Source organism: Stegodyphus dumicola, chromosome 1 (assembly GCF_044657685.1).
Source record: "Stegodyphus dumicola isolate Sdum_Otavi_A_Nest chromosome 1, ASM4465768v1".
NCBI classification, from domain to species: domain Eukaryota; kingdom Metazoa; phylum Arthropoda; class Arachnida; order Araneae; family Eresidae; genus Stegodyphus; species Stegodyphus dumicola.
Window position 1 is genome coordinate 62165669 of NC_140768.1, and position 23810 is coordinate 62189478.

General features: G+C 34.9%; 1 protein-coding gene across 1 annotated transcript in view; it reads left to right on the forward strand.

The window, feature by feature from the left end:
* Positions 1-23810, forward strand: part of LOC118191042 (monocarboxylate transporter 9-like) — a 49326-nt gene that overhangs the window by 9778 nt on the left and 15738 nt on the right. Inside the window, exons 4-6 of the mRNA XM_035361832.2 lie at positions 8227-8510; positions 13896-14187; positions 18221-18508. Coding sequence (XP_035217723.1) covers positions 8227-8510; positions 13896-14187; positions 18221-18508 — 864 coding nt within the window. The remainder of the gene's footprint in view (positions 1-8226; positions 8511-13895; positions 14188-18220; positions 18509-23810) is intronic.

Sequence of the window (23810 nt, forward strand, 5' to 3'; positions counted from 1 at the left end):
TTTATACCATAATCTATGCATTCTTCTCTCATTTTATATCGTCTGCTGCTTATATAATGTAAATGTATATTGTCTTCAACATCAGTGCCACGCTCTTTAGAGTCTAGAGGAAGTCTACGCCTTTGCTCTCTATCTGCGGATTTTTCGTCTATCCGACGACTTGGTGTCACCAAGTAAAGTAGAGTTCCAACTTTATTTTACCTTCCTGATCACAGCTTCTCTGTACAATACGTAAAAAAATGGTGTTTACCATATTATATTATTACCGACAGTGAGCTATATTTTTTTCCGCCAATATGTATAAAAGGTACGCTTTCAAAACAGTTCCCCGTTATAAAGGTGCCTTCACCCTTACGCAGATTGGTTGCAATTCGAAAAGACAAAAAAACTTCGCAAGATTACCCCACCGTAGGGGTGCGCTTACACTTATGAAAGTTGCAAAAGTTGGAAATTGATCTTCATGAAATTGAGCGCACTTTTGCGCCAGAGCATCCATAAAAAGTTTCGGCCACCTTAATAATGGAGTAGCTTTATGATTAAGGTGCCGTATAATGCTGTTTCTAATTGTAAAGCAAAAATTCTTTATATGTCAATGGTACCAAAACAATGTTATTATTTTCATTAAAAACTAGCGGAAGTATACGATGCCAGTTAAGTTAGATTGAGAATGATGTACCTAACAACAGAGATATCGGTACCGCTATAGTCATCTAATAACGATGCAAAAAATACGATTCACAGTCATACATTTTTCACTCTGATTTGATATGGAACCCACATAAAAAATTTCTGTAGGTAAATAAACTAATTCCCTCTCATTATATCACCAACAATGGCATGTAGTGCTTAATGATTTTCGTCTTTCTAATCAAATAGTCGTAAAAGCTGAAGCTCTACCCAATATTTAATCAGAGCATCCTAAAAATGCTACCTATATTCAATTTTAGTTGACTAAATGCGGCAAAACATTTATCATAATTGATCAGAAATCAATAACGCGAACAAACAAAGAAACACAAGCATTCTTCTTTATATATATTAGATTTTGTAAAACTTACAAATTTTTTATTAACAAACTTTACGATTTGAAAGCGAGCAGTAGCAACACGTTTCGAAATAAAGCAGTTTCATCTCCAACGCGCGAGAGTGTTACCACTCTGACAAATGAATGCGAAAGTTATCGTTTTCCCGAATTTTTAATTAATATCTCTGATTTTAGCTATTCTTGTTTTGGAAAAATTTGGACATCGACCTTTTTTCCAAAACAAAAAAAGGGGGACTGTAGAATGGACCCAAAAAGGAATTGTAGAAAGTTTGGCGAAGATAGCTATAGTAGTGACTGAGTTATTAGCGAACAAACACACACACAGACTTCCTTCTTTATATATATAGATATCGACAGGAAATTCGCAAATCATAGAATCAAATTTTTGTTTAGCATTGTATTTTAATACTGTATCATACAGCAATTATTTATGTGGACATTCAATAAGCATTCAACTCCTTATGGCAAAGAGACATATTTAACGAATTAATTGATATCAGTTACCCTAAAATAATGTTTTTTCATACTTTGGTGATTCAGAGAACTCATCTTTCAAGCTCCATAATTAGATATTTCACACGTACCATTTTTTTTAACTGTAAACCCGTTTTTAAAGAAAAATAAAATTTTGAAGCAAATTAATACTTTATAATTCTATACTATTTTAAAGTGCCAAATTACTAGAACCGCAAGGGCTGCGAGACGACTTATCATCCCATTTTACTTGTAGGGTTTATATTTATTTAAACTAACATTTATTTTAAGTTTAAGCTATCTTTCCTGTCAAGCCTTTACTTTCCCCTAGAATTGCCAATGCCAGAGTATGTAAATTTTAGTAGAACGGGCAGAGTATTCAAATTTTAGCAGAAATAAATTGAGTTAAATAGAAGGGAAGCGAGATCGTAAGTGTGCTTCTTGAATCACGAGCATGAAGGTTGCTAGGTAGAAATTTAAGAACCGCGCGTTTCGGCCTGTGTGCCTATTTTGGCAGTTCGTTGAATCTTTCAACTTCTTAATCAGTAAGTTTGCTGAATCTCAGCTGTATCTTAGAACGCGGTTAAGTTAGTCACGATCATAGAGCCTCGTAGGTAGTGACCTCGTTATTTATTCCTCCTGTTATTTATTTTTAGTTGTATTTTTCTATTTTGTTACACCTCCGGGTCGGCGTAGTTTGTAAGCGTTAAGTGAAAGCAACTGTGATTTCTAAAGTGGAATAAAAAGGGATTTAAACCCTTCTTACGATTTTGTGTACTTTACAGTTCATAGCAGTCACTACTACTGTTGCTGACAAGTTGGGGCCTCGCAACATCACATTGGCGCCCGAACACTTGTCGAACTGAAATGGCGAAAAACTGGATGGAAGCTCCTGTACAACTACAACAACAAGAAATGGCTAATCAGTTAGAAGGATTTGGATACCTGGTCCAAACGATGAGAGCATCTATCAAGCCAAACGTCAATTTCGACGGAAAAAATTCGGTGGTGATATTTCTAAAAGGCCTAGAAAATCACTTCCAGCTATACCCTGTGCCTGGATGACAAAAAGTTGCCATTGCCACGTCTGCACTCAGAGGACAGGCCTCACTATGGTGGAATAGTATAGGGAAATTTTTATTAGGAGAATTCGGAGGCCAAACATATACCTTTGAAAATTTCAAAATATCATTATTAAAGGCCTTTCCCATAGTGAAAGACCGAGCAAAGCTAGAAGCCGAACTGTATAGTTTTTATCAACGTAATATAGAAGATTTGACGGACATCATTCTGCGAAAAGTTAAGTTGACAAACATACTGTATGGGAAGAAACCCGACGCGGAGATTATTGAAATAATATTACCAAGATTGCTACCTGCTGTCCAAGATTACTTAGAAATCCGAAATCCAAGCACCTTGCAGGAACTCTTCGAGTTGACGGTCAAGTTCCAAAACCGCAGAATAGCGGAAAACTCTAAAGGGGCATCGTATTCTCAAAGTCACCGAAAGCAATCCTCAAATCAACAGACCGGAAACACAAATCGCTCTTATGGGGGAAAGAGCTATCAAGCCAACTCATCGAAGCTCGAATGTCAAGGCCCAAAAAGGAAATTTGAAAACAAACCTCTGCGTAAAGGGCTTGGAGGTTTGCTATCGATTACAGAAAGCTTAATAGCATTACTAAGTTCCCGGTTTACCCTTTGCCGGTAATAGAGGAAATTATTAGAAAGATTAGGTCTACGAAATACATGACTACGTTGGACTTAACGTCTGGCTACTATCAAATAGCTATGAGACCCGAAGACATACATAAAACCGCGTTTATCACAAAATCGGGCACTTATGCATTTTTACGCATGCACTTTGGTTTGTGTGGGGCCCCGTCAACATTCCAGAGAGCTATGGACATTCTTCTAAAGCCTGTCCTAGGAAAATCGACTTTAATCTATCTAGATGATATAAATATAACGAGTAGTACGTTGGAACAACATATTAAAGATTTGGAAGAAATTTTTAAATTATTAAAAGAGGCTGGTCTTACAATTAACGCATCAAAATGCAAGTTCGTGACTAAAGAATTTAAATATCTGGGTTATAAAATTTCGCAAAAGGGTATAGAAACTCAGGATTCAAAAATAAAAGCCATCAAGAATTTCCCACCTCCGAATACCGCCAAGAAACTTTCTTCTTTCCTTGGGTTATGTTCTTATTATCGGTCGTTCATAAAAAATTTCGCGAACATTGTTGAACCGTTGTCAGCAATTAAAAGAAAGAAAAGTAAGTTTACGTGGAGAGCAGAAGCAAATACAGCATTTGAAAGGTTAAAAGAAGCACTCATCAATGCCCCTGTTTTGGAATTCCCGGAAGGGGACGAAAACCTGGAAATTGCAGCAGATGCGTCGGACTATGCCGTAGGTGCGGTTCTCATGCAGAATGGCCATCCTTTGGCATTTTTAGTAAAACTTTAAATTCTACGCAAAGGAATTATACAGCTACAGAGAGAGGAACATTAGCCGTATTAATGGCTGTACACAAATTTCGAGTTTATTTCGGCAAAGCGCCAGTAACAGTCTTTTCGGATCATGCGGCTGTTGGTAGACTTTACTCGGGGAAAAACCTAACGCCCAGGTTAATAAGATGGGCTTTAAAACTTCAAGAATATAACCTAATAATTAAATATAAACCGGGTAAGGAAAACAATGTTGCTAACGCACTATCTTGAATAAAACGGGACGATGAAGGCAATGAACTCAAATGCGCTGTGTTGATTTAAAAAATTTTAGATTCTAGAGAAACAATTATTGCTGAATTGAAAGCTGATCCTGAATTTGGAAGTATCTATGCGTATTTAAAAGACCCCGAAAGCTTTGAACACACAGATATCGATGCAATAAGAAGTAGAGCAGAAATCTATGAAATAGTAGATAATTTATTGTTTTGTATGAAAGCTACAAACGAAAATTTCGAATATAGACCAGTCATTCCAGCCTCGCTTCGATTAAGCATTTTGAAGGAATTACACAAAGCGAAAACAGCGGGCCATTTAGGGGTCAGAAAGACTTTAAAAAAGATACGCGAGGCGGTATATTTCCCGCAATTATACGAAATAGTAACTGCGTATGTCAGGTCCTGTAATCAATGTCAATTAATAAATGATATTAATTACAGCCCAGCCGGGTACTTAAATAGCATTCGCGCTACATTTCCGAATGAAATTTTAGGCATAGATCTTCTTTGTTCTTTCCCCCAAAGTGAGTTAAATAAAAATCATTTTCTTTTAGTAATTGTAGATCATTTTTCAAAATGGACAGAAATTGTTCCACTTAAACGCGCGTCAGCCAAAACAGTCGCAGATGCATTCTTACACAGATACATTTTAAAATACGGTGCAACGATAAAAGTCATTAGCGATAACGGTAAACAATTCGTTAGCCAAATATTTGAAAACATTTGCACTGGACTTGGCATACGCCATATCAAAATGGTTCCGTATAGACCACAGGCAAACATCGCAGAAAGAGTTAATAAAAATATTGTAAAAATAATTCGAAGTTATGTTAGCACGCATCACAAGCGCTGGGATGGCTACATAAATGAGTTAGCCTATGCTTTAAGAACAGCAAATCATGATACTATGGGAAAAACTCCAGCAGAATTATTTTTAGGACGTAAGTTAATTACGCCACTAGATAAATTATTCTTTGTTTAACAAACAGTGGAAGAATTCAAACAAAAAGATATACAGAAACATATTGATCAGGCGGTTAAAAGTTCGGATACGGCAAGAAATAGACAGAAACTTTACTATGATAGAAAACGCCGTGAATCAGATTTTAAAGTAGGGGATAAAGTTTTAAAGCGAAAATTTTCTTTATCAAGTGCCCCAGATAATTTCACTGCAAAATTGGCTCCAAAATTTGAAGGCCCCTATGTAATACAGGAAATCAAGGCAGTCGTATTGTACCTTAAGAACAAGAGAGGAGAAACCTGTAAAGCAAGTCCCGACCAGGTGAAAAAATATTATAATCAAAATGATTTTGAAATCCTTAAAAGTTTCTTGCAGGACTCAAGCGCAAAAGAAGTGGAAATTCCAGAATTAACGCCACCCGCTCCACCACCCAAGAAGCAGAGAACAGAAGAGGAACCTAGCCCTTCTACAAGTCATTCTAGGGTCCCGAAAAAAGGGAAGGAAAATGGTCAGACTCCAGCATTCAAGAAATGCAGGAAATCAACGCCGCCGCGTAAAGAATCTTTGGTAAATAGGAAAAGACCAGTTTCAACGTCCCGCAGTAGAAAATCTGAGTCGAGGAAACCACTTCCAGGGCCAGATAGTCAGGAGCAAACAAGGCCGCAGTTCACGAGAAGTAAAAGACAGAAGGAGGAACGCAAAGATTAGCACCAACAGAAAAAATTCAAGCAAGATTCCAGACCGGAGGCTGCCAAGACCAGCCGTTCAGCGGCAAAACGGAAAAGACAGGAACCCGAAGACTACCACCCCAAGAGGCCGGCGTACAGAGGGCGAAAAAGAAAAGTCACCGTGGAGGAAACTAGAAGAAGCCAAAAGCGGAGATTGACTTCCATGAATTCTATAACTTGGGATCAATTTTGCCAGAAGAGGATGTCGGAGTTCCAAGCATCGAAAAGTCAAAGATAAGTTAAAATCTTCTATAAATTTTTTCTTTTGTTCTGAAATGTTATGCGTAAATACGAAGTTCTATGTATGTCCTGTTGGTCGAAAGACTAATTCTGTTATGTTAAAGCCAAGATTTGGCCGAAAGTAAAATAACTTCGTATTCTTGTATTAATGAAAAATTTAGTTTCAGTGCCGCCAGCTTGGCAAAGAAAGCGTGAAGTAAAATTTTATTTTTATCTTATTCATTTTATGGTAAATTGCAAAAATCATATGTATTAGAATTTTGTAAATATAGGTAAATACTTGAAAGTTATGTAAAAGTAGAATTTAGTATAGAAGCATAAAATTTTAAGTGCTAAAAGTAAATGCTCAAAAGAAACGAATTCAAATCTAAGTATTAAACAGTAGATAAAATCATGCTTTAGAGCGAAAGCCTGCATGTCTAAAGATGCATGAGGGGGAATTTAGAATGAATGTGTTTTGTAGGGTTCTCCACCTACACTTGAATTTTAAGAATATTAAACATAGCTCATCGAGTTTCAGTATGTCGGATTAAGGTGTGTCAGATTTGGTTGTTGGAATTCTAACAAATCATTGTGGTTAGGGAAGTGCTGTAATACAAAAACACGAAGATTCCCGTTTGACACCACACATGGTGGAGAAACAGGGTAAAGTTAAATTCATGTTTGATTATTTGAATGATTGTGAATTAAGCAGTTAAATATGGAAAAGAAAAGGATCGAAAACGAAAACTTTATCCAGTGTTAAGAAAGTGTAAATCATAATGTATTTAGAAGATACTGATACTTATTCCTTCCAGATGCTGGAAGGAAGAGAAAAGATTGATTGCTGAAGACTAGAAAGGATCCTGTAAGAAGATATGTTCATTTATTCATCTACAGAAATGATTATAATTTGTGAGGAAACAGTTTGTTTTATGTAAACGGAGCTCTTGAGTTTTAGTTCAGAATATGGAAACTTTTTCAACAGGTCGTTTCGAGGACCTGCTTCCAAGTTTACCAAAATACCATTTTTTTTTAACTGTAAACCCGTTTTTAAAGAAAAATAAAATTTTGAAGCAAATTAATACTTTATAATTCTATACTATTTTAAAGTGCCAAATTACTAGAACCGCAAGGGCTGCGAGACGACTTATCATCCCATTTTACTTGTAGGGTTTATATTTATTTTAACTAAAGTTATTTTAAGTTTAAGCTATCTTTCCTGTCAAGCCTTTACTTCCCCCTAGAATTGCCAATGCCAGAGTATGTAAATTTTAGTAGAACGCGCAGAGTATTCAAATTTTAGCAGAAATAAATTGAGTTAAATAGAAGGGAAGCGAGATTGTAAGTGTGCTTCTTGAATCACGAGCGTGAAGGTTGCTAAGAAATTTAAGAACCGCGCGTTTCGGCCTGTGGGCCTATTTCGGCAGTTCGTTGAATCTTTCAACTTCTTAATCAGTAAGTTTGCTGAATCTCAGCTGTATCTTAGAACGCGATTAAGTTAGTCACGATCATAGAGCCTCGTAGGTAGTGACCTCGTTATTTATTCCTCCTGTTATTTATTTTTAGTTGTATTTTTCTATTTTGTTACACCTCCGGGTCGGCGTAGTTTGTGAGCGTTAAGTGAAAGCAACTGTGATTTCTAAAGTGGAATAAAAAGGGATTTAAACCCTTCTTACGATTTTGTGTACTTTACAGTTCATAGCAGTCACTACTACTGTTGCTGACAAGTTGGGGCCTCGCAACATCATATACTTATTAACAGCAGTAAACATAGCTTATTGAAGGTTTACTTATTCATTAACTAACACGTCGTCTCGTCTAACCACACAAATATTGAAAAGTATAAAAGAAACCAAATCTCTACAGCTTGCTTGAAATGGAGAAAAAACGTTCTGATCAAATTAAGATGTGAAACACAAGCAAACACGAGTCTAAGTCAACACTGGCTCGCGCCCTAAGCATTCGTGAAGGAAACGCGGTTATCCGAAGCTATTGTGATTCAGTGACTTTACAAATTCCGATTCCACTATACATTGTGTATAATGAACTAAATGTGACTTGCTTTTCAGGTGCAAACAATAACCCTACATTATTAGAAAACTGCGGCCAAGAAAACTCTAAATCCTCCTTTAAGAATACCCGAAAGTCGTGGACAAAGGATTACCCATTATGCCAACTTAACGTCTGTACTCTTTCCGAACTGCCCAGGAAGAAGTTATACCCCGCGTTTGGTACCCGAAAATTCGAGCTGAAAGCACCAAAGAAATCTAAAGCAGAAAACGAAATTATCTGCACTTTATACAGCGTGACTAAGCCTTCTTGGAAAGAACGAACTTTATACGAATCCTCTAATGTAAGTATTTTACGCACTTTAAAACATTTTCACTAATGTTTACAGAGTATTTATACTTTATTTTAGTACTGGTAGAAGTACTGGTTAGTACTGGTATGTTAGTACACATAGAATATAGTGTGTTTGTAACAGTTACAGCATATAATTTATATTTTGTGATACTTATATTTTATAACTTTATGTTAGTACTGGTAAAAATATACAGTATAGCACTATATTATATGGCACTAAATGTGACGTGCGTACAGAAGACTCCAAATTAAAATTAGAGTGCATACAGTAAATTCCTGAATAAGAGGAGTAATTGCATGGGCGGCGCTTACGATTAATTGCAAAGGAAGTTTAACTCCGGAAAAGTTAACAAAAAATGAAAAAACATAAATTGAAAGGTTTTAGCCCATAATCGCTACTTTTCTCGAATCTTATGCAATCCGTTTAGAGTTATTCCGTGAAGATGATTTATTTTCTTGCATTACAAAGAATCTTTACATATCATAAAAACTGCTGCAATCAAATTCTTCTCTGAATTTTTAGCAGCTGCTCTCTTAGATCGTTAATGTGAATACTTTCAGTCATTTTCTTCTATCAGACGCAGGTGACCACATATCATGTCAGCGCGTTGATGTAATCGAGGATTATCGCCGAAGGTTGAACTTGCAGAATGTGATACGTAATAAAACTTGAACAACAGTGTTGAGTATGAAAAGCAATTACGTAATATTTTTCTTACGAGTTCTTTGAAATTCAGTTTACTCGAGGCAAGATTTTTGAATTCCACTTTCCTATTAAAAAATTAATAAATAAAATAACTAATAAAAAAATTTGAAAGATTTCAGATTTTACATCATGCCAAAGGGGCACTTTTTTAATGTTTTGCGTCTTACCTTTATTTATTAAATATCATGTTTTTCGTACTTAAACCATAAAATTCAATTCAACAGCAATATCGCAGAATAATTTTAAAATGAATATATCTTTAGAATTTCCGATACACAGTCTCGCGCGCTGGAGATAAAAATGCTTTTTTCTGTACAACGTTACCATTGCTCGCATTGAAATCCTTGAGTTTGTTAATCAAAAATCCGTTAAAGTTTAACAAAATATGAGATCGATAATAAAACAAGTTGAAAATTTGAGCTTCCAGTTGCCCATATTCGCAGAAGGATTACCTTATTCAAAATTTGATGGCTTTAGGCACTGTTGTTTTATCACAAAGGGAGAAACATACATACATTTATGCAGATTATTCATTATTTAATTTCTTTAAATATAACAGAAAATGCCAGAACGAAATTAATAGCCCTTCTGGGCTAACATTTTTTGGGCTAAACAAAAATCATAATGGACTACGTAAGAAATCTAAACCCGTATGGGGAAAAAGGGATTAAAGCAGGAGGGAAATCTTCAGTTATTTTATGCGAGTACTAGTGTGTATGGATGAATGTGTTTTGAGAATGACCCATATAAGAAAATGTTGCAAAAGTCATTTTTTATAACCCGTTCGGACCTATTTATTTTTACGGCCAATTTAATGTCTAGAAAATAAATAGACTAGAAATGTCTAAACTTTGTCGGTTCGAGTATCTCTAAAACTATATTTTATCATTTTAGATCCCTTAAAATTGCAGTTTTTCTTATGAAACACCTAAAATCATAATTTTTCTTTTGAACCTCTAAAGTCATATTTTTTTAAACCACCAAAATGATAACTTTTCTTTTTCCAATTTCTAAAAATCATAGTTTTTCTAGCCTCTGTAATGTTTCTTTTTGCAAGCTCTAAAATCAATTTTTTTCTTTTTGGAAATCCTAAAACTATTCCTTTTTGAAATGCCTAAAATCCTAATTTATCATTTTGGAATACCTAAAATAGTTGCCTTTATTTTTGGAACCCCTAAAACTATAATATTTCTTTTGGGAACCTAAATCTATAATTTTTGGAAGCCCTACATCTATAATTTTTGGAATTTAAAATCATATTTTTCTCTTTGGAATCCTTAAAATTATAATTTTTCTTTTGTGGAGTACTTAAAATCTTAATTTTTGATGTCGTCTTTTGAAAATAAATATTGCAAAATCATTTAAATGATATATCAATGTTGCATGCACTTTCCACGAAAATTAACAGGAAAATCATTATTTCGTCTCAGTTTTTCTCATAAAGGCTTACTATTATAGGTAACAATAAAATAAACCTAAAAATGTTATTAAATGAATAAATTTTAAATGCTGAGTTTATTGGTACACTTAGTATTCAAACACTCTTTCGAATTCTGATTTTGAACTGTGGAATGTCTAAGAAGCTTTGTATGAATCTTTGTGATCCTGAAACTATGATTTTCTTTTGTGAAACTACTAAAACTATATTTCTGGTGGAACATCTGCCATGTACAGAAAATAGATGTTACAAAATCCCTACAATTTTATCAATGTTGCGAGCAGTTAATGTAGAAAATGAAAGGAAAGTTACATTACATTCCAATCCATTTTTGCTCATAAAAACAAATCAGTTTCTTATTATTTTAGGTAACAATAAAAATTACTAGCTAATTAATTATTTTAGACAATTAGTTTTGCAGTTCAAGTGGTCTTAAAAATTCTTCCAAATTTTGGGTTTTGATTTGAGGAGCCCGCAAAGAAATATTTTTGCAACGTTTCGTGGAACCCAGTTTCGTGGAACCCAGTTTGAAGACTACTGTGTTTAGCCAATTCAGGCCTATTCGCGCCTAACGAATTAAAATGAGATACTTTGGGAATGGAATCCTTCGTATTTAAATCTGGGCTTAACTTGAGGAAAATAACTCCGTAAAGTTTAATACTAAAGAATAAAGAATTTCAGTGTAATAAATAGCACAAATAACCAAAAATGCTGTCGCTGAAAGCAGTTCCATTCGAAATTTGTCCAACTTTATTAATACGATGTTGTTATTATAATGTAATAACACTCCCACTTTAATAAACGTTTTAATCATTTATAGTAATTTTCAAGTTGAACTCCCTTTTTTATTACCTTGTACGAGGTAAAGAAAAACTTCGGACTCGTGTTTCAATGGATATATCCACTTTGACCACTCCTAAATCTATTGGAAAGATTATTTTCTGTGACATATGTACGTTCCGAAAAATATGTCTCTTTTTTCCAAAACGGACCGTAAAATGGATTTAAAATGGATTCGAAAAGAAATTTTTTCATGACATCTGTACGTGCATGCCAACATACGTATGTATGTATGTACGTCTTTATCTCGCATAACTCAAAAATGATTAGTTGCAGAACGTTGAAATTTTGTATATGTGATTAAGGATTTTTGTTTTCAGATTTTTATGTTTTTAAAGCAATAGAGGTTTAAAAATTACTAATTTGAAATACTAATTAAAAAACTAACTAATAATTTTTTTTCATTACAAATATTCATGGTTTTAATTAACTTTCTGTTCCTCAGAGTTGGTATATAAAATGTTTTCTAATTATAAATCATTGGTTTATTACTTTGTAGCTTTAGCGCAAGTTATAGGCTTTTTAATTTACTCATAATTACTTTCATTTAGAATTTATAAACATAAAGAAACTTAATAAGAGGCAAAAATTAAAAACAAATTTCTTATACCCGTCCTGCGCTATAGCTACACGATTGAAGTAAAATAAACTTAAAGTATCTAAAGTTAAAAGAAACTGGATTCAAAACAAGGCAATTTTTCAAAAATATTAATAATTGCATCCTTGTATAAGAGGTTTAACACAATATCTAAACAATTCAAAATAAAAGTGATCATAGTACTACAAACTCGAAAACTAAAAATGCAAAAGGCAAAATATATACAGGATGATAAAAATATAAAAATTTATCTCCTTATATTGAAACTCCAATTCAGAACTCATCTAGGGAAAAGGAATTAAAGCTTCATAAAAATTGATTAATATGCTTCGAAAACGTGTTTTGTTCTCCTGGTTCATTTGAGCATATAAAACCAAAAAGAGGTGAATCTCGAATGTACCAAGATTTTCCCTACACGCCTTCGAATAAAAAAGAATAAAACAAAACCTTGTTTCAAATTGACTACACAAAATAAACCATAGAACTTTACATTATGTAAAATGACCATTCATAAAAAACCAAATTGGTCTAAAAAACATTATATGCAATTCCAAGATTCAAAATCAAATGTAAATATAGATCGCAATACAAATATAATTTACACAAAAAAAGTCATTTAAAAAATACGCTAAAAAATGGACGGTCCCCGATTATGCTTAACTAAACTTTTAAATCCAAGAAAACGAAAGCATTTTCTCGCAATCTCTGATCGTAGGCATATACTCCAATTACAAAAGTATTTTAAATGATGCAAATATTCACGAAATTTTTTTTAAAATTAATTTTGGACAAATAACGAATTCTAAATTTTTAATCTGTTTCCTAAACTTACAAAATTTTATGCTCATTATGATAAAGTAAAATAAGAAGTTTGACTCCCGTAGAACAAAAATTGCCAGTGTATTTAATTTCAATATTTGCAGTTTTTTATGTCATTTTCAACTTACATTGAGGGATCGGCTAATTAAGTTAGAATAATTCCCGGAAGTAAATTTAAATAAAATACCGCAAAAAGTGTATATGATTTGATAAGCCATGCAAAGGAGTTATGTGGTGGCTACATCGGAATTTTTACTATTGGTTATACCTTGCTTCAGAATTTAATGAATGCCAACTGCGGCAAAAAATTTATATCCTCCACTGAAATGGGTAATTGGCCTAGTACAACAATATTGGCTTGCCTGCCTAGTGAGACTTAACCACATTATAGGTCCACTCTCCCTTTAGGACAAGTCGCAGTGGTTCAACCCCCGCTATTGCCTCTCCAGGAGAACGGCGCACCACCTGGGATTCTCCAGGCTACCGCAAATCAAATGACTGGTCCGAAATGCCTGTCGAAACCGAATGCCAGTCGCTCGGGCTACCCGTCGCAGTGGATCATTACCCAGCGAATCGGGGGCGCTACCTTCCCCCCCCGGCTACTAGAGCCGTACCGCTCAGGATGTGTCAGACCCCGAGGCCGGCCAATAAGTGACCTTTCCCAGTGCATTCAGAACCACCAAGTTCATAAATTTTATAACCCCGTGGCTGAGATTGCCTAGGTACAGATCCTAGCCAGTAGCTTCGCAGAATTCTTTAGTCGACCTCCGGGGGGGGAATTGGCCTAGTACAGTATTTTGGGGAGAGAAGATCCTAATATTTTAATTTGGTCTTAGCTTCTTCTAGAAAGTCTTGAATCTCGACTGTGGCAAACAATTTGCATCCTGAACCAGATGTACTCGTTAATTCACATTTATTGTAGTTTGTTTGGATTGCACATGCAGTATTTTAATTTGGTTTTATTTTCTGTTAGATTCCAATCAATTCTGAGCGCAACAAGCAGTTTGTATCCTCCATCGCAGATGTCAAAAAGGTACCTTCTGGCACTCCTTCGGCAACGATCTGGAACGGCCTGGAAGCTCTGAAAGATATAGCTCAATTGTACACTAACCCCATGTACATCCTGATCAACCTAAACATGGCCATCTACTTTTGGTGTTTCCTTCCTATTATTACGGTGGTTGTTGACTATGGCCGTGACCGCGGCGTCAAGGACTCAAACATGAAGTATCTTATTCACTCTCTGACAGTCGGAGATCTAATTGGTAAGTATGCGATACAATTTTAAACATCAGTTAAATCAAGAAATTCATTAAATATATGCTGACATTTTACTATTTGAAATTACTTTAACTGTCAACTCTTAGGAGCGTAATGGAAGACAGACGACTAATAGTCCGAAATGCAGTAAACATGAATTCAAATGAAGGTTTAAAATAAAGCATTTTTATTAGTAGTGTCTTCCTGGCGGTTACACAGTATCTAATATACCACAGCACAACGTCCGCAGTTTGCAGATAATTCAGAAAAAAAAATGTTGAAGTCAGATTTAAATATTAAATAAGAACTAGTATTCACCCACTAAGCTTTGTCTCAGGCCTCAATACTTTTACGAGGTAATTTCGACTACGGAACTAAAGACGACTGCGCAGTTTTGTAGCAAAAAAATCTAACAAAGAGGCTGATCAGCGACAGTTACTCAAGCTTAAGAACTCTGCACTTTACTTAATTTGCCCCTTGGTAGGAACTGAAGAAAGTACAGAGGCTGTTCGCACATTTTTTAGACGATTTTGGTAAGCGGTAATAAAAAATCGTTTGCTGCAAAAGAACTAACTTCAATTGTACTATGTTTTTAAAAGTCAAAATTATCGTCTGTGGCTTGAAAGTTTTGTTTTAATTCAAAATGGCGAATTTAACAAAGCAGTGGTTCAAAGGCTACATTTACTCTTTCCGAAGAGAAATGCATACTCCGTTATCCAAAAACGATGTGAGAGTCATGGTTTTGTAATATCTAAAGCGTCGATAGGTAATATCATCAACAAGAAAGGAAACGAACTTCAAATTTGAGCCTCAAGTGGGACAAAAATTCCAAACAAATATCCAAGGAAAAAACGGGCATCTTCGACTATTGCAAAGGTTCGTTGTTTAATGTTAAAAGAAAATCCCCCTAGTCGAAGGACAGTTGCAAAATCATTAAAATGCTCGGTGTCCCTGTAAACAAAATGATAAACGTTGATTTAAATCTTAAGAAAAGACGCAATGTGCATCGTCTTCTTCCAAAGCATATCGCTCACCGCAGGACACGCTGCAGAATTCTATATGAGAAACACTTATCCAAAGAAAAATGGAAAACAATTGTCACAATAGATGAAGCATGGGTGTATTTAAATGATTGTAACAAAAAAGAGCCATTTATTATCATAAAAGGGGAGAAAAAAATTTAAGTACATGGTTCAAAGAATCGAAAGAAAGTTTTTCTAAGGGATTCATGATTGTTGCTGGTTTTCTTATAATGGCAAGTTAAAAATAAAAAGAGTGCAAAAAATGTCAAGATTAACTCCAAATACTATCAGAAACATATTTTATCGCCAATTTTTCTGAATGAAATACCATCGCTTTACCCACAGTGCTATCAATCTGTGAAACTCCATCAGGAGAAAGCTAGCAGTCACACATCAAAATCCACTGTAAATTTCCTAAAAGAAATGGAACAAAAAACTGGTATCAAGGCTGATATCCCTACTAAATCTTCCGATTTGTCACCTATGGATATTTGTGCTTTCGGACTTTTAAAACTTCATTATCCAAACGTTGTCCCAAAACCCTAACAGGACTTTGTTCGGGAGCTGTTCGGGAGGAATGGGATAGAATACCTCTTCTGCCACTTCAAAAGGCATTATTATCCTGGAAAATGCGGTGTCGAAAGATAGTTCAGAATAAGGGATGTCAAATAGAACATTTAAAACACAAGAATTTTATGTAATTTAGTTTTGCGAATACAATATACATCGTCTAAAAACTCGGTTAAATGACATCGAAAACCTATTGTCGTCCCCACTAGACTTTAAATAACTCAAAACTAAAAGTTTTATCTTGGAACAGAATTTAATATTTTAAAACTAACTAGAAGCTAATGGTGCTCAGTTCTTCTTTCCAGCCTTCTTGAAAGGAAAAATACTTTAGTAGACATTTCAAAACATTTTCCCTTACATTCATATACTATGTATATACATAACAATTTATTTTAATATACTTGATCAGATCTCATTACCTTCCATGACATTGCATACTATCATAATTCGAGCGCTGCCATGAATCTTTCCGGGGTCCCCTTTGTCGAAAAGACTTAAGATTGAATATTGGTAACTCGAATTGCTTTCTGTTTGATCTGAGGTGAACGGGCTGGCTGCATGATTGATTTTTCTCTTCGGAAAGAATGTAAATGTAGCCTTTGAACCACTGCTTTGTTAAATTCGCCATTTTGAATTAAAACAAAACTTTCAAGCCACAGACGATAATTTTGACTTTTAAAAACATAGTACAAATGAAATTACTTCTTTTGCAGCAAACGATTTTTTATTACCGCTTACCAAAATCACATATGATTTTCCATGTGTGAAACGTGAATACGAACCAGTTCCCCTTAGAAGTCCTCCGCGAAGGTATCCGTCCTCTTAAGAAGATAGCCCTCGAGATTTTGTCATATTAGATAGTATAGCATGATCTAATAACGTTTGCTATAATAGCAATGGAAGGCAGTGGAATACCACAACGACTATCGTCGTTTTCTTCTGAATACTGAACTCAAGAGATACATCCGTTCATCCTCCAAGACAATGTGTGGTGTCATAATGCGAGCACTTGCACGCGACGTTGGTCATCGGAGGTAATGGAACATCTGCCATGCTCACCTGATGAGAATTGGTGTAAACATGATCTCTTCTTCAGAATGAAGATCCAGTGCGGTGAATCTGCTTCAAAACTAAATAGGATGCTATTTAGGTTTTAGGCCAGCCGCTGCGGGGCATCAACAGAAATTAACATGGTAATGGTGTACGACACTTTCCAGTAATTTGGCAGAAGGTAGTACACATGGCAGGTGATTATGTTGCTGGATTACAGGTGTTTTTATTCTTTGGCAATAAATTCTTTTTGGAAACTACCGACACGTAGCCACTACTTTTTATCTAACCATTATTCGTAATGTACACTCTTCGACTGCTCTTGTCCTAAATGAACTATGGAGTTCTATGCATTACACTGAGTTAGAAATGTCTAATTCAGCAGTCCATGCGCGATAATATTGTCGCCCAAGACGTCGATGCTAGGCCGTATTCATGCTTATCGGTGTCAACCTTTCCCAGTGTCTATGCAATATCTATGAGCATTGCAATGTACGTCTTTGATTCCAGAGGATAATTTAAAAGTCGCATACATTGCATTTTCAAAAACTGATTAAATTCCGAAATGGCTGTTAGTGGCAAATTGTTTCAATAGATAATTACTTCCCTATACAAGTAATACATCACGTGAAACTTTGATCGCAGTTCATGTTGATAACTTTAAAACAGTTTACTTGGTGTAAAAAAAAGATAAGTTTCTACCATACTGAGAAAAGTGGAATCGCAATCAAATTTACGTGTTGCGAACTAATGCTCCATCATAACAATAGTTTTATAATTTTGGTGATAGTAACATTTTATTCCTGACGTATCCCATTTTGTTCCAAATCAGAAGAGATTAGCCGCCACTTCATTTCTTATGGTGAAAGCTTCCAGTTTCTTGAAATCAGATTATCGACTGAAAAATCGTTATCTTGTTAAGTTCCCGAACAACTAGTCTCTTTAAGCACTTCCAGAAACTTTTCGGTAAGAATGAGTGGCAAAGTAATGTTCAGCCAAAAAATTTCATTCTTCTTCGGTAAAACCTCATCTACATCTTAAAACAAATAAATGTGTTTTAAAGCTAACAACATAAATTTTAACTGAAATTTCAAATGATGTATTACTTAAACCAGTATAGGTGAGTAGTCCATTGAAACAATTTGACATTGGAATTTTCACAGTTTCTGAGGGTTTGATGTGCGAGCGACTTTTGGATCACTTGAGCTATTCTTACAGTTCAAATATCAATTGAGTTAAAGTTAAAAACCTCTACAAAGTACTAGCGTCCGAATCCCGGCGAGGATTCTTTTACGTCTCCGGCTTCAAAAACAATTAATGACTTTACAAATCCTATAAGCTCAAACGTCCGTGCCTGATTTGTATACATTTAGTATATAATTTTAATAATTTTTAGGGCGTCTGTGCTTCGGTTGGGTGACTGACTCTCGCCTCATGACCTTTCCTCTGTTCATGACTTTGACTGTAGCTCTTCAAGGACTCTTTGTGGCAGGTTTTCCTCTTACTTACAACTGGTGGCTGTATTTGCTTTCTGTTGGCCTGTACGGAGCAGCATCCGGAACAGTCTTTGTCCACCTACCAGTCCTAGTCCGCAAGTACCTAGAAGAAAAGGACCAATCCATGGGCATCGGTTGCATTGGAATGGTATCTGGCCTGGTCACCTTCGGCGTGCCACCTCTAATAGGTAACGAAGACATTGCATTCTCACAATAATGTATGGTTACTTAAATATTTATTTCACAAGTGCTCGTCTATTGCATACTAAGTTGCTCTATAATACTTTTTAACAATGAATTTGAAGTGAACTAGTGACCACTCGTCCAAATAATTAGCTATTACTGGTTACCTAGAAGAGTAAACGCATGTAGGATAATCTACCAGTACAGATCGGTCGATAAAGACAAACTTATAAGCAATCAAGATCTTAGTAAAACAACAGCAGCTAGTCTTGGGTAATTCAAGATCATAAATACATTCGTACAGAGAATGTCCCAAGTTTTCCAGATACATATCCAGATATACTCTGCGTGCAATATTTGTAAGAAACTTTTGTCGCTCATAAAATATTCTGGTATTTTTTTTATATATTATTATTCAGTTGCTATCTTTTAATATGTTATGGAACATTCTGGTGTGCTACGACAACATTTTTTGCATGTTACAGAATTTTCTGGTATTATTTGATAGCCTTACTTGTATGCCATAAAATAGTTTGGAATTGTGTGACAGCCTTTCAGGTATATCATAAATATTCTGATATTCTATAATAGTCTTTCTGTTATGGCATAGGATATTCTAGTGTTCTATAACTGTGTTCTGGTACGTCATAAAATATTCTGATATTCTATAACATTAATCTATATCTAAATTTTCGTGTATCATAGAATATTCTAGTATTCTATGAAGTCATTTTGTAACATTATTCTATGCCTGCATTCTATAAAATATTCCAATATAATATGGGGGCCTTTCTGGATATCATAGATTATTAATGCATGACATTATTCTATGCCTGTATTCTGGTATTTCATGGAATATTCTTGTAATCTTATGTTTGCCTTTCTTAAACGTTTTATCTTGGGAGATTTCAGAAAATATACAGTTCTCTAATAATGTTTTATAATTGAATTCATAAAGTTCGAGATCTGAAAAAAACAATTTATTTTCAAATTAGTCTATGCTGTACACAAATCTTCTATATCTTCTATGTTGTACACAAATTCTTTTATTCATAGAATTTCGAGATTCTTTAGCAGAAGTCATTCATGTGGTTCCAAATTTTATTTAAATGGGTAACATGCCTTTCTCCAAGCGTTCCTTGAATGGGGAAATGTAAAAAATACAAATACAGCATTTCCACGGCGCATTGTCTTCTTTTAGCAGGTTCAGCTGATAAAAAAGGTCTGCAGCCCGAATCCGAGCGAAGATACAATTAATATTTCATACATCCCTTCTCAGTGAAATTTCATAGTCTCTGGAATACAACTTTTAGTACCATGTTTTAGTTCGAGTGCAAGAAAGGGATTTTGTAATCCGCGAGAGCGTTTAAAACAAACTACAGTGAGGCAGTAATTTCGATTCTTTTCCATTAATGTAGTACCACCATTTTCCAGTGTTCATTTCGTCGCGTCTTTGGCTCAATATTAGAGCAAACAGAACGATTGGAACTAGCAACAAAGAACATTCTCTGATATCTGAACAAAATCCCTCAAACGCCCATTACAGGATAGGAATACGTTTGAAAACTGCTTTAGTTCTCAGAACTTAAGAGAGGTTAACCCTTAGCAGTATAAGAATATTAACCGTACGAAAGGAATATGAGTCCTTCCATATGAATTTCAAAAACAACGCTTTTGGTCAAACAAGTTTTTATTATACTAACTAGTATTAAATAAAATAACACGCTGAAGAACAAATGTTGAAGATACGAAAGCAATAAGAATCATCTAAGATGCGTAAATTTGAAGAACTAGTTCAAAGGTTAAATGGAATCTTTCTCTGCAGGAATGTAAATAACAAAGAAGAAATATGTTTTCACGCGATAACAACAGATAAAAAATTTGAGAAAGTTCCAGTTAGTAAACTGAACTGAACTGAGAAGATTTCATAGAAGCATAGCCCTTTCGAATTCAAGTCGCATTTTAATTTCATAAAGAGATTATTCAAACACAATCTTTTTTTTTTTTTAAGAAATATCTCTTCTTGAAGAAACAGGATAATCCCTTCTTCACCTTTTGACAAATCCCAAGTAATTAAATCTATTGCAATGAAAAGCTAATTAAATGAAAACCATGGTTGGGCGAGCGATTGTTATGATGACAGTTGTGGTCAGGAAAGGAATCAAATAAAATAGCAAACTTGAAGCAAAGAAAATATGCCAACACAAGCAAGTGACAAGTGGTGCAGCTTTTAACGAAAACGCACTGGAATTTCAAGCATGAGCCACAGAAAGGAACTTAAGCATATACACAAGTTCTCATTAGCATCATTACAAAGTATGCGCAAAATAGCTAATATAAAATAGCTCTAAGGCGGGGCTCACAGCTATCCGTATTGCAATGCCGGTATCAGTATCGACCGAATGTCCACCATAATATTATAGATCTTATATTTTCAAGAGAAACAAGAAAAAATCATAAAAAATAAATCCTCTGAGAGATGCAAAATATAACCATGAAATAAATCCACTTTCAGTTATTTCCATTTGTATTGAACATCGTACTTATCATTGCAAATTTAAGTATTCTATACAATTTCGAAACAATTAACGATATGCAAACCGTGAAGTAATCTGTTCCTCTGAAAGAGTCTTTTTTCCGACTTTGTGTTATTTTAATTATAGGTATGCAAGGTAAAATATATATAAAATAAAATCCTAATTTAATTTGCCGTAGCTCCTTGTGTCTTCTTTTTAATTTGGTTACATCTCTCTTTCTATCTGAAAAATAGTAGCCTGCTTATAGCAAATCTCTATCTCTCTAGCGTGTTCTTTCAAAATTAATCCTTATCATAACATCACGCCCATGACGCATGTTCTAATGCAAAAATTCTTTTATCCAGTGCTAAACTGGATAAAGGAAATGGTAAATTTTGCAAATTAAAGCCTTGATTAACTAATAGAAGTAAAATGGAACTGTAACTTCGTAAACATTCATATCATACTTTAAGCATTGGTCTTTGCGATTCTCTTTCTGCTCTAGTACGCTGCTCTCCTCTTCTCTTTCTTATTTCAAGTATATTAAAAAGGAGAAGTCACATTGATCGAATATTATTACTGAAGAAGAGGGAGGTATTTCGCGGCAGTTAAGATTATGTTTCCTATTCAAGAATGTTTTGTCAAGAAACAAAAAATGTTAAATCGGTATGACTGAAAATACACACATGCCTCGTATTTGTGCACCAGCAACGAAACGTTCTACGTCATCCAAGTAAAACTTTTCATTACATTTATATATATATATATATATAATATTTATTTATTATAGCATCCGTCAAATTAAGAAATTCTTTTTTTTTACTTTTATTATGGCGTCTGATCAACGTGATTTCTCCTCCCCTCTGATTTTTCTCAATTTTGCATATAATTTGCCTAAAATTATTCGTTAACGAAAAAGTAAATCTTCTCCGTACCTTCTCCATTTTGATGAAACCCATGGCACGCTGTTGACCCTAAGTTAAAATCATATCAGTTCTAGAAGCTGAAAGTAATTTTAAGGATTCTTGTATTATAAATTTGTTCAAGAAGAAAGGCTGAAATTATATGGTTTATGACAAATCGTAATCGGTTTCAAGATCTTATTCAGTCATTACTCACCTCATTTACCAGTCATAACCGACCCCATCACCTAGTCATTAATGACTCCATCTTACCAAATCATTGCCGAATTCATTACTTAATCGACTTTGATCTTATCAGTAACAGCTTGAAGGGGATGTAAGTAGGGAGACTACCCAGTACGCCAAATGAGGAGGAGTGCCACACCGAATTATCAAGATTTTTTTAGAAAACCAAAAAGCTTCTATGAAAACCATATGGTATTTCTCCGTCTTTTTAGCATGCCTTCGTTGTGTAGTGATCAGCACGCTGTTGTGTAGTGAATTTAATTTAATTAAGTGATTAATAAAAATCAAAATTTTAAAGTTTTAATTATTCAAAATTTGAGCTACACAAGTTTGGTTATATTCTTTTTGGGCCTATTAATTCTAGTGTAATATATTTTGGCTTTCCGAGTTTACGCGAACTGCGTCTTCAATCTTGTACATGCAGACAATGGATAAGTATTTTTGTTTCTGCGTAATAAACTCAGTTTTTCATGTCAAAAATTAATTTGATTTCTTAGTATTTAATATCATTAGTTGCAGAAAAATTAGCTCTTTAATTTGGCATAACTTTCATTTTTCTAACTTTAATTGCATTTCAGTTATGAGCTTTAATTAGTAGATTTTCTTCGTTTCGCTTGTGATTTAGTTAAAGGGGGATGAAATGCCTTCTTTCCGGTTGAAAAGTCACTTTTTGCGAGTTTTCAGCGTTCTTTCGTTGGGACCCTTGCAGGGTTGTTGAAATTCCTAATCTCCCCCGGTCGCAGGTGGCAGTTATTTGGCGAGGGTTTGGCGACTTGGATTTTCCGTTGAGGTTTCAAAATAGTGGTTTTGGCGAGTTTGATAACATGAGGGTATGCTGTGGTTGCAACTATTTCAACTTTCGGCGAAAAAATGGGTTGCGCCAACTTGGCAGTCCGGCGCTCTCCCTTTTAACGGGTTGTTTTAGGGGACGAGCACACTTTTGACACTTTTTGCACTTTACTTCTGTTGCCCTTTGAATTGGCCGGAGGCGACAGCTGACTCCGACGAAGAAAATGGAGCTTCTCCCCGTTAGGCCTACGGGCCTCTTGGCTAAGCGCTGTGAGCGCGGGCCGTAGGTATGGGCATCTATGTCTTTAAAAAAAAAACAAATCGAAATTCCTTATCAGTTTTTGTTGCGGGTGTTTGTGTATCTCAAGGAAAATATACCGAAGTAAATTTCTAGAAAAATGATGCGCACCATTGATTTTTCGCTTCACCCGAGACCAGAGCGTTAATTAAAAACCGTTGTTTTTGGAAACCTCATTTGCTCATCCTAAATTCTACTAGAACTTCAAGGCTACCATAATGAATAAATTAAACACGTTGCTTTTGGAAACCTCATTTGCTCATCCTAAATTCTACTAGAACTTCAAGGCTACCGTAAGGAATCAAACTGTTCTACGAACTACTTTTTCCATTCAACAGGCCGCCAGCACTGTATTTCACTTATCTTGCCGTAATGGAACCTCAATTGTTCATCCTAAAATCTACTAGAACTTCTAGGCTACAGTAATTGAATCCAAACTGTTCGACGAACATTTTTTTTTTTTTTTCCATTCAACAGGCTGCCAGCATTCCTCATGAGCTTCGATGGATTTCTTTTGTTTGATGATCCTTATCAGATAAGTTCCCTTTTCTTTTTG